The sequence below is a fragment of the Gymnodraco acuticeps genome, unplaced genomic scaffold (genome assembly GCF_902827175.1).
Source record: "Gymnodraco acuticeps unplaced genomic scaffold, fGymAcu1.1, whole genome shotgun sequence".
NCBI classification, from domain to species: domain Eukaryota; kingdom Metazoa; phylum Chordata; class Actinopteri; order Perciformes; family Bathydraconidae; genus Gymnodraco; species Gymnodraco acuticeps.
In genome coordinates this window covers 819,277-831,282 of record NW_022990889.1, presented here as the reverse complement: position 1 = coordinate 831,282, position 12,006 = coordinate 819,277, and the positions used below count along the sequence as shown (strand labels likewise).

The 12,006-nt window shown below is 41.6% G+C and overlaps 1 protein-coding gene across 5 annotated transcripts in view; it reads right to left on the bottom strand.

Annotated features, from left to right (window-relative positions):
- The window catches only part of mctp2a (multiple C2 domains, transmembrane 2a), a 30,931-nt gene extending 20,114 nt beyond the window's left edge, over positions 1-10,817 (bottom strand). For 2 of the 5 annotated variants that reach the window (XM_034233593.1, XM_034233596.1), the window contains exons 1-17: positions 10,690-10,817; positions 9,192-10,202; positions 8,295-8,357; positions 8,077-8,215; positions 5,692-5,834; positions 5,505-5,581; positions 5,284-5,398; positions 5,155-5,178; positions 2,627-2,803; positions 1,818-1,948; positions 1,525-1,711; positions 1,228-1,321; positions 1,037-1,139; positions 835-937; positions 629-730; positions 462-536; positions 75-194 (exon numbers count right to left, since the gene is read on the bottom strand). In XM_034233593.1, coding sequence (XP_034089484.1) covers positions 75-194; positions 462-536; positions 629-730; positions 835-937; positions 1,037-1,139; positions 1,228-1,321; positions 1,525-1,711; positions 1,818-1,948; positions 2,627-2,803; positions 5,155-5,178; positions 5,284-5,398; positions 5,505-5,581; positions 5,692-5,834; positions 8,077-8,215; positions 8,295-8,357; positions 9,192-10,190 — 2,652 coding nt within the window. In that variant the 5' untranslated portion in view covers positions 10,191-10,202; positions 10,690-10,817. The remainder of the gene's footprint in view (positions 1-74; positions 195-461; positions 537-628; positions 731-834; positions 938-1,036; positions 1,140-1,227; positions 1,322-1,524; positions 1,712-1,817; positions 1,949-2,626; positions 2,804-5,154; positions 5,179-5,283; positions 5,399-5,504; positions 5,582-5,691; positions 5,835-8,076; positions 8,216-8,294; positions 8,358-9,191; positions 10,203-10,689) is intronic. The other 3 variants (XM_034233595.1, XM_034233597.1, XM_034233594.1) reach the window with 2 other exon arrangements.
- Between the last annotated feature and the right edge of the window lie 1,189 nt (positions 10,818-12,006).

Below are 12,006 nucleotides of genomic sequence, written 5' to 3'. Positions count from 1 at the left end.
TTGCAGTGAAATGGGACAAAACTTGTTCGCCCCAAGGCTTAAAGAGAGTTCATTAACGTGAGGCAATGACTTACCAGAAAGGCTATTAGACTCCGTTGCGTGCTCTCCCATTGAAAACAGCTTTTAATGTACTGTAACGTGTACAGAACTGCTGTGCTGATATTTCGAACCCGATATATATTCCGGGCAAGAACCTAATCGGAAATAATTGGAAAAAAACACTGTTAGTATCTTTTGATTCTGGACATAATGTTTATGACTTTGCAATGAGTTTCAATCAGCTTTACAATCCCCTATTTGCTATTTGTGAAATTAGATGATTAAAGCCAGTTAAACAAATGAGTTTGACTATGTCCGATCCAAACTGCGACCGTGTGTAGCTTTGTTGCTGCTACTTTATTATTGGGATGTGAGGGAAACATACTGGCAAGTCTTTCTAATCCATCTGCTACATTTTTTACCTTTTTGGAGAATTTCTGGTTTTCCTCCATTAGTTTTGTCTCCTTTGGTTTAAAGGTTCTGATACCAGCTCGGACCTGGAACCAAGAAACACACACTGCCATTAATGATATGATATGGAACATCAGCATTTTCAAACAAGCTTGAACAAATAAAGTGTCATCCTTACTTTATTGTAGATAACATCCAGCACCAGTGTGATTGTTCCCTTTGATGCACTTCCCAAGTCTTCTTTCTTCAACAACAGACATATCTGCTGCCCATTTTGAACCTTTTAGAGAAACAAAAATGTGTATTTTGTGACAGATATTATTACGCGGGACAAACTAAAAACAGTCACAGTAGTATGTATCGGCTAATCTTAAACACACTTACGGTCAGTAATGGAATGTCTACTTTCCCCAAAAAGTTTGGGGCTTTGTCTCCATTTTCATCGAGGAGAGTCAACTCTATCACATCGTGAATGTCCTTTATTGGGCTGAAACATTGCAATTAAGAAACATGTAATTCGCAATAAAACAAACAACAATATACAACATAATAATATGAATGTTGATACAATTTCTTTCCCACATACAATGTTAAGGCTTTGTTCCACTCTGGATTGACGGTCTTGTAGAATGTGTGGGTTTGAAGTTTGCTGTTTCCGAGCTCAACAACACAAAAAGGGTTGCTTTTGCCTGAAAATCATTAAAAAGTGTGTTTATTTATGTAAACAAAAAGCCCTGATAGTGATGATAGAAAAACAGAGAAGTGTAACAGAATTACCATTGAGGTCTGTGGCAGGAAGATCATTTGCCTTTATGACTTTGACCTGAAGGAAACCAACCTCTCCCACACACTTGTGTGTGTTCTTAAGGCTCTGGAAAAGATAAATAATAAAAGTTTTTCAACACCATTTATGAGCATGGTTGATTAATGTACTACATCAAGCTACATTGTTAACACATGACATATCATTCACGACATATCTGTATTTCTTACTGAACTGTAATAGTGGTGTGATTTAATGCCAACATTTGGGGGGCTTTTTTTTTGCATGAACTTAGACAAAAAATAGCTTACGAGTTTTTTCTCTACTGTGTCTCTCTCATCAGGGCTCTCCAAGGTAGCTGTTTCAATGTCAGAGATGGAGACTCCCCAGCAGGGTCTCAGGGTGACCAGAAACACCAGCCTGCCCTTTCCTGGGTCCAGCACATGAGTGTAGAGCTGCCTCTCATTAAGTGGAAGTCTCGATAGGGCAATCTCAAACCTGAGACACACAAGGAAAATAGTACCATAGAAACACATAAGGCCAATTAGTTCTGTGGAGGAGCCAATGTGAGCAAAATTAACACTACCCATATGGAAATACTTACATCCCCCATGATTCCTCACCCTTCCTCCCTCTCTTTGAGTAAACCTCCACCTGCAGAGGTTCCTGGTTATCTTCAAACTGATTGAAGTCAAACTGCTCTCTCCACTGGGGATTGGCCTGAACGCAGATGTTCTGAGGGCAGTCGAGACACAGATTCAGCACATAAAGTAACGCAGAAACACACACAGACACACACACTTTGAATCAATGACAGCTTTAATGCATTATCAGACTGAGCAGCTCCTGCATGACAGGTGGATTAAGGCTTCATTCAGTCCAACCAGAACGAAGCAGGAGAGGAGAAAGAGAGGTGTGTTGTGTGTATGTGTCTCTATTTGTGTCTGCTTGTATGTGTACACCTCAGTAGCCACTCTGGGATTGTAAACACTGACAGCTTCCAATTAGAATCAGCTTTGTCCAACAAACAAACAAGCAGAGAGGAAAGCAGAGAGGTTTACAAAGAAATGACACGACAACACAAGACAAGTGCACCGTAGAATCATCAGGGGGGAGGCCAACAAGTACAGGTAGATGAACAGGGCATGCTGGGTATGCAAATGAGAGCAATGAAGCCCAGCACCCGAAGCATAGGGAGAAGTGAGTGGCAGCCTTGCCCAGTCTAATGAGCTGCCTCTGCCATGGCCCAGTGAGCCAAGGTGGAGGTGAGTCACTGACAGGCACCTGCTGAGACAGGGAAGCGGGGAAGTAAGAGATAGGGGCTGGGAGGGAAGACTTGAAGTATAAAGAGCAGACATTAAAGGGAAAGAGGAGAGGAGAAGTAAAGACTTTAAGAAAAAAATAAAGTCCAACCTTGCTTTTGTACTTCTGATCACCAAGTCGAAAGCGGACGTAGATGTCCCCGTCGCCATACTGCGGCAGGTCCAGTCCCTCCACCAAGGTGACACGGAGCACTCCTGTCCACTTCTGGTTGTTCAGCGGATTTCTCTGCGTCTCACTTGGCCGCTGGGTTGGTGGGGCCGGGTTCTGCTGCAGGGCAAAGACACACACAGACAGTTTTTTCCTAAAAGCTCCTTGTGTGTGGACGCTTTCTGCTTCCCCCTCAGTATACCAGCTCCTGCCTCAGCTTGGCACCTCATCATGTTCACAGAGTGCATGAAAGTAGGACAAAGGTCCACACTATACAGCACATCTCTGTTGGAGCACATTAGCACATCTCTACTGACAGGTAAGCCACACCATGGAGGCTCCTGGAGTGCGAGGAAGAGAGGGACGTCAGCGAGCAGCCAGATGTCCCTGGCTGTGACAGTCCCACTCATCACTGGCTCCCAGACTGAGTGTGGGGAGGCAGGACACTTGGCATACTGCACAAGAGACAGCAGGCAGCAGTGAGTAATGATGCACACCGCACAGCTCTCTCATCAGCAAATTATGCATACATGCAGTATGTATGTATGTATGGCCTGCATCAGAGTTTACTGCATGTTGGCAAATTCAACCAATATTTATTTAACTAGCAAAATAATAAATAGTTGCTACTCAAGTGATTCTACAAAACTAACATACTGTAGATGTTGTGCATTTGAGAACTCTTTGGAAATCAAGGACAAGCCCAGCAAATAATGGACTTCTCCTGCCGTGTGTCACAGAGGGAGTGAGAGAGAGAGAGAGAGGCCTTGATATGTGTCCATGTTAGAGTTCCCGTGAGGCCATGCGGTAATAGGCCAGGGCTGTAAAAACAAACAGCAGAGAGGTTGTGTAGGGCGGACTGTAATTAAAGAGCAGGACCGTAATCTGCTCTTGCCTCTTTGATTGCCCAGCTCCTTCCACTGCCCTGGCGACGCTGCTTCAAACAGCCCCACTACAACTCCCCTGCCACTCCGGCCCCTCCTCTTCACTGCTGGGTCACAACCCACATTGCCACCCAATCCGGAGGGGATCAAAGCACATCTCAGGGACCTGAATTAACATGGAATACCACAGGCACAGCCCTATAAATATCAGCCCCTTCAAAAGAAGTGGAACAGAGGGAGTGGAGGAGCGATATAAAACAGGCCTCAGCCAAGTCATCCCAAGTGTTTATCTTGGACACATTTCTATCTCAGCGGCCAATAAAACAATTCCACTTAACTGTAAGTGGCCCCTAAAGAGAATCTATTCCTGGTCCTAAAAGGGCCGTGCGATTGCTTCCATATGGTGGGACAGCATGGGGACAAGCACGATGAGCTCAGACCCAGGTCCATTTGGCGGGTACCTCAGCACTGTCCATCCACAGCTGTGATATTACATCCTAACATCTGGGTTATTGCCCGCTATGCCTGGGAATTATCAGCATTGCCGATCTTAGGCATCCCACACTGGCAACATGCCTCGAACAGCAGAGCCCCCCTCCCGCCTCTCCCATACAGCCCCCTCCTGTTTGAAACACTATCACACAGCAGAGTTTTACTCAGGCACTTGCCATTCCCTGTCTCTGTGGTGGTAACACAGAGGGAGGAAACGAGGTTCTGTAAGAGGGGGAGTGGAGCTGTAAGAGCTGGGTATTCAGCACTTCCAGGATAGGTGTTAAATGCATGAGATATTGTACGTTTGTCAAAAATGAAATGGGAAAAAAATGGCATTGTTACGTTGTTAAATTAGCACTGTGATTTAGGCAGCAGAACATTGTGAAGAGTCCCATCACACATTTCTGTCTCCCTTTGAGTATCTTTAACCATCTGTAGCGGATAACCTGCAATGTGTATGAAAATGGCTTCATTCCTTTGTTATCTAATTTTAAATTGAGATTGTTTACTGGACCATCAAGAGACTGAACAGTGGCAGATGTAGTGACTACATAGGTGTGAATATAAACCCACTCGCTGCAGTGTGAGTCCCAAACAGCAACCCTCCTATTTCACTCTAAATCTAATTACAGCTGCAATATATTGAAACCCACTTGAGAGGAGATGGAACTTTATTTACTACAGAGCCAAATACTGCTCTAAAATACCCATCTAAAGGCTCCTTCATGACAGCGTATTCAGTCAATATTATTATTTTGTTTTTTTTATCAGAATGTAATATTGTTCCATAATTTTTATTCTCAGCTAATGTTGCCACTCAAAATAATATGTATTGCAAAAAAGGTTCATGATAAAACCACAAAAGAAACAGGCTGTGCTGAAACCAAGGTTACACACAAAAGCCCTCATCCTGAGCATACACCTCACTCTTTGTTGCACCATAGTACAGTGAGATACTGCCCCCTAGTGGTATAGATCAGGATAACCGTAACCACACTGCCATGTAAATTAAAATGTTGAACTCAAGGTGGCATTCTGGATTCAATTATAAATGACTATATCAAAAAGTAAATGTAATGGTATAAAATTCCATACCTTATTCTTCCTCGGTGGCCATCTCTATTGGAAGGAAAATACATGAATCAGTACAAGTAATTCAAGCAAGGCTGGGGCCAATGCACTACAACAACAAATACTGAAAAATACTGTGAAAAATAATCTTACTGGGCTTCTTTTGATCGTGGCATCTCTAAACATCAAGCAGATGTCAACAATAATAACTCCCATGTCATCTTCTTTACTTTTTGGATCATCAAGACGCAACTCCATTTCATATGTTCTGTGACGAGACACAAAAGACATGACAATTTAAAACTTAAGACCACCTACTGGTATCCTTTTGATAATCTATGCCCTAAAATATAAATATAAAATATATTCCTTACTTGTACAATTCAAGACTTTTCAAGGAAATAGTGCTGGAACCCATGAACTCATCAGCAGTTCTATTTTTATCAAAGACCTGCAACAATATAACAAACATCATTCAGATTATTAACAGAAATGGTGTGCTCCAGTACAGGATCACTGTTGTCGCGCAAGATTCGGCCCTCTTTTCAAACAAACACCTACCCGAACTTCCACGTCATGCTCTCTGTCTCGAAGAGCGTGGAAGAAGGTCTCATTCCACCGCGGATTTAGGCTTTTGTAAACCACTTTGCTTTTACAAAACTGTTTTCCTTCAAGTTTGAACTTCACATAAGGATCACTGGTCCCTAAAATGAAAAAACGAAAAACAAATCAGCAAGATAGTGTTGTGTGACACAAGTGATAATTACCTTAAGTTTTAAGTTATTATATAAACAACATAACACTGAATAACATAGCAATCTATGGTGGAAGTTAATAATTTAACGCAAACTATGTTTACTGCTTGTAGAACATATTGTCAAAAAATGTACACTGTGTATGAAAACACACATGACCACACACACTTAGATACCCTTCCCCCATGCTGGTTGTGTGAGAGACTGAAATATGTGAGGAGGAGGTGCACCCCACACATGGCAAAATCAGAGGGATGTAGCTGTTTAATTGTGAAAGAGTAGAAACACTCGCCAGCATGAGGCAACCAGGAACCAAAATCTAGAAGCAACCAGTGTTAATCTCCCAAGCCTGTTAAGAAAGTCTGTCTGCGAGTGGGGTGGGGGTATGGGACTTCTTTGTTTCTGCAATTGCATGCAGATTGGCCAAAAAATGAAAGCCAGTCCCATGCCTTCATTTGTATAGGGGAATAAAGGGGTGCTTGAGAGAGCCTGCAGGGAGGCTTGAATCACATGACAAAGGCCCTGTGGGGATGGGCTGTCAGGCCTGTCAGCTCCCCACTCCAAATGAACATCTCGCAAAGGCAGGCAGGACCCACAGCAGCTCCACCCTGCCAGCCTGTGACAGGGAAACCTCCAGGCAACTTGACAGGAGGAGAATGTGGCAGCTAGCAAGGAGAAAAGCTCTGGCATGACTGAGAACGGTGACGATGGAAATTAATGGAGAAAAAAAAAGGAGAACAAAAACCTAGGAGTGGGGGCTGGTGGCGTGGGTCCTTTCAGAATATGTAATGACAATGTATGCCATTGGTGAGCCTTTGGCACGGTGTTGATTGTTGGGCAAACAGCGGACAGACAGGGGGCGTGTGGGGATTGCATCATCACGGTGCCATCTTGTCAGGGAAAGTAAGGTCTCAACTAGAAGGGAGAAGGGCACTGGGCTAGGAGGGTCTTCCGCCACCAGGATGGTGAAAAAAAGTTGATCAGATTTAAAAGGAAGTCCTTTTACCTTTTTCATCACGCAACACATAAACTGGTTAAAAGTACAGAATATCCTAAGCAATTACATTTCAATTAAATAAGATGTATGTATGCTTTGAAATACTGACATATCACATCAACTATGATATGCTTTTATCAATCTTAAATGGCCAATTTTAACAATTGTCTTGAACTATACTTAAAGTTAACCAATTACTATATAAATGGCTGAACTTATATTTTAAGCAAATACCTAAACTTTTTTTAGGCCACACATAAATTGTTCATGTTGTAGTTCCACGTCCGGCCACTTGAGGGCGCTGCTTTCCCAAAATCTTTCTCTCTCACAGATTATTATGGTCACTCGATAAATCAGTTATGAAATCAATTCATTTCAATGTGTAAAATCTGAATTATCCTTCAGAATTTCTATACATGGATATGACAATGAATAATAACCAAGGACAACATGTCAAAATGGACTGCATTAGGATGTAAACATTAATAGAATATCCCACATACACAGCACATTTGAAAACTGATTTCAAAATCAAAACTAAAGACATCAGCAAAATCATTTAGAAGAAAAACTGATCTGACCTGTAATATTCTTAGTAGATTTAAAATGTCTATCGATGATATAACAACATGTTCGTATAATTCACAGGCTTTGTATTAAGAGAGATTACCAGCCATGAAGCAATAAATGATGTCCATTTAAATGTCAATTAAATAATGACTCCACCATCCACGCCTAAGAAACGATTTAAATGTTCCAGCTATTTAAATGTGGGAACACCCGTAGTTTCCTGTTCAGATGAGGTGTTCTCTTTAAAAACAGCCTACTTGTTGTATCCCTTTCAGTCTGTCTGTCCTACTGGTCTGACTGCATACTTCTCCAGTGAATGTTCTTCCTTACCAGGTGACATGTTGTTTCATTCTTACAGGTAAACAATTGCATTAACTGAACACAGCCCATGTTCCTTATACAAAAATACCTTTTACCTATTAACTACTTTTCACTGTCTGGTTGGCTTATAAATACAAGTTGTATGTTCCTGCACCTTTTAATATGAGGTTCAATCTTTAATGTTACTGCAATAAATCTGATTTGGCATCTTTTATTGGGTACTGATGCAAAAAAAAAACTGTTTTTGTTTCTTAAAAAAAGTTAGTAAATATTGTCAAAGTACAGACTTAAAAAAAAAATTACTTATTGATGACCTGCTTGTTGTTGACCTACCAGACCGCTTGGCTCGGGCGACCAGGTTCCTTCCCTGCTTCAGGTTGATGCTCAGGAGGTATCGCTGGCAGGGTAGGGGTCCCTGGATGTCCGTCTCCCCAGTTACAACCTGCTCCAGAGAACCATTCACATTTATATTCTTTCTCGTACCATTTCCTTGACCTAATTTAAGTGCAATTGATACTCACAGAAGAGCTTTCCAGAATATCTTGCATGTTTTCGTCAAATAAATCGCATGTTTCACTGGACATCTACATGGAAAAATGTTGTAATTACATATATTTTGAATCATCTGAATGCAAACACTTCATAAAAAGTTCACTTAAGCTGAGATGTCTACTGTGTTACTGCTTTAATTTTAAGCAAAAATGTCTTTATTTATTTCGAGACATACTCATTTATTCGTCCTGGCAATAGATACGTGTTTTAGGGAACCAAGCATTGATTGCTTGGTGATTACACTATGTAAATACTTCCTCACAACAGTAAAGTAACAGTAAGATATTATCAGTCTCTTTTTTTAAGTTTACTAGAGCTCTCCGGGGTACACACATATTTGTAACTGGTAACACAGGTTTTTGACTGGTATCTTGGAGGCATCTTGAGAAAAAATTGCTTTTGTTTCAGGGTTGTATAAAGTCAAATTCCATGTGGTCACTTTGTGTTTTACACCCATCATATGGGTTGCTTTCATATTTAGCACCAGTTAGATGAAAGTAACCGTCACAATTAAATGATCGTACAATATGTCTGTAGGTAATGATAAAGTGTGACAAAACCTAAAGCCTGAGCTAAAGTTTAGAAAATAAATGCCGATGTCATGGCGTTTGTCGGGCTGAAGATTACTCTTTCATAAGAGCTGACATCTAAGTTCATACAACAGAAGGGACACTAACAATGACTGTATGGTATCTACAAAGAAGGGGATGGCTGTCCAGATTGATTCATCATCACGAAAGGAAATCACAAATTTTACATCTGAATACAAACATATCATGGTGTACATTGGCCTACATTCTGACTTGAATTAAGAACAGGGTCGTCCTCTTATACATGTAATTAAATAAACTTGTAATAAAACTGACCTCTGCGGTTTCTTCCAAGGCCTCCTCTTTTCGTATTTCTTCTAGCAGAATCTCTTCGTTGGTGAAGTCTCCCATCAGAAAGGGAGAGCAAAGTTCTCGGTCCAGGTCCTCCGAATCTGTTGTCCAGGGCATATTGCCTTGTTCGTCATTGGGAGAGCCACAGGTAGAGCCCTGAGAGGTTCCATCTGACCTCTCCAAAGGAGTACCCAGAGTATCTAACATCGGAGACATTGTATCCGCACGAGCTACTCTGGTTTGTAGTGGAGTTCCTTTCTCAGAGGAGGACTTTTTATACTCAACTGATGCGGGCCTCTTATCTCTGTAAGGGTTAATTTGGTCTCCCATTGAGCTTGCTCTGGCCAGAACTGCAGCGACAGCACTTGATGACCATCTGTCTGCTGTGGCGTCTTCACCAGAGACACTCTCTCTCTCTACCAGGTCTGGTCTTGGTGAAAGTGCTTTTGGGAAAGGAGATTTTGGTCGAAGAATAGGGTCAAAGGGGAATTTAGGTGCATTCCCCTTGGCTCCTTTGTTGACTTTAGCGTACAAGCCTTCTCGAGCAATATTCAGCTTGATCTCTGAGCCTGTATATGACATTTGATCAATTTCATCATAAAGGCTCTGTGACCCCGATGGTGCGCTTATTCTTTTTAAAGCAGCAGCCGTGCGTTCTCTGGGAACTCTGAGGAGTTGATTTTCTGAGACTGTATCGTATGGTTTGTCTGTGATGTGTTGTCCATCAACGATCGAGCCACTTGCAACAGAATCAGAATCACTTTGACCAGGGGAGTGGCCAAAAAAGATGGCATCAGAGGGAGTGGACCCATCGGGGTTGTCAGCAGGAAATGATTCGTCTGGCACAAACCTGAGGTCTGGTACAGAGATACTGCGCCGATGGGCCAGCTTTCTTCCTAGTTTCTTTCTCCCAGGCTTCTTCAGGTTGACCAGCTTAGTTTTCAGACGCAGGTTCCCCAAGAAGTTCTTTTTCTTGACCTCCATCTTGAGCAATGACTTGAAAATAAAAATAAATAGAATAAGGTTACATACAAACAGGCCAAAGACAATGCAGTAAAGTACTATATAAAGAAGATGCAGTCAATTAAAATGTATGTAAACTACAACAGTCAAATGTTAAATGTACCAGAGTTCTCACTGATAAAGGTAATAAACAAATCTAAAAACAATATTTTCCCATTTTTTTCTTCCTTAGCTTAACACTTTTATTCAAATAAAATATCAAAAAGGCTCTTCATTACTGTAGAGGGGACTTTAGGTCAAGAAGTATCAACACAATGTCAGATTAAGCACTTTCAAGGATTTGTCAGCATACACAAACAATGCTTATCTAAACTACAATAAATCAGCAAAACAAAACAAAGGTGAGAGGCTATCTTACCAATAGTGCTGAGGCCTAATATCTGATAACATAAACATTTCTGAATAAACTACTTGACCCAAGTAATACTACATTGCAGTATAATAATAACAAGTACTATACCTGCTCAGTCGACCACTGCCGTACAGCTTGAAAAACCAACACACTGAATCAGTCTCCACCGAGAGCAACAACACATTTGTAAGGAGGCAGCACAACCATCCCAACTATGAGGTCAAAGAGGAAGTACTTCAGGCAATACAACCTGTAGTCAGTGTCCTTTTCTTCTTCAGGAGAATTTTGAAGGCAGCTGATTGGTGGAGAGGCAAAACATGGTAAAACCAGCCATACCAGTCACACAAGGACGAGTTTCAACGACTATGAGAATGACACAGTCTAGGGATGAGTCCTACCCAAGTCTTTTTGTGGTGGGTAATAGAGCATTACTTCTATTATGTGGGATCAGAAACAAATAAATGATACCATGACACAGTTGCATGACATTAAATGCACAGTGAAGAACCGAAACTATGCTAAAACAGTTGAGCTAACAGTAGACTAAGTTTTACAGACTGTTTATTCCCTTCCTGTGAATCTGTTTATTGTTGATTTTAATATGTATTTGCATTTCTGGGGCTTTTGTCTGTTTCAAGTTTGACATGCCTTACACTTCCTCTAATATGTATTCTCTTAAGGCTCCAAGTATTTGAGAAAAACTCTTAATTCCATAATCTATGCTAATTCTACAATACAACTGGCCTTCTTATCTGTCCAAAACGCTCCCAAAATACTGTTGATGGATTCTACAACATGGCTGAGGCATATGAAATGTTGGCTATCTGATCGTCTTATCTCATGTCTGATCTTCAGCACGAATCTGGCAGTCAGTGGCCGCCTTGTCATACCAAACTCAAACTATTTCACACAGCCCCATATTTGTTTACAGTGGAACATGGTTTAGCCTAAGCTCGTCGAGAGTGAGCATTTGTGTTTGCAAAGTATAAAGTATAGCTTTCTGTCCACACATGGAAGCTAATGCAACAGACCCACTGGTGTTCATTCTCTCTCTCTCTCCATGTCTGTGCCTAACAGTAGAGACTATATGACAACAGATGTGTTTGAGTCTGGACTGAGTCTTGTTCAATATTTGCTGACGTCTTAAGGAGATCAGGCCCACATGAAAGAACCCTAACTTGGCTCCCAGTTGAAAGGCAGGGCTGGGGATCTGAACAGGGCAAGCCCCTATGGCAGGTGGCCTGTCACCCTCCTTCTCACACAACTCAAACAGCCTAAAACCCTGCTTGGTTACTCTACACATGCACACTGGACCGGCTCCAGCCTGCAGCACAGCTGGTCCGATAGAGGGGAAGCCAAGAACATGCACTGGGGACAAATATACTGAGTAATGCACATGCAAGCCTTCTCACTGAACACAACCAT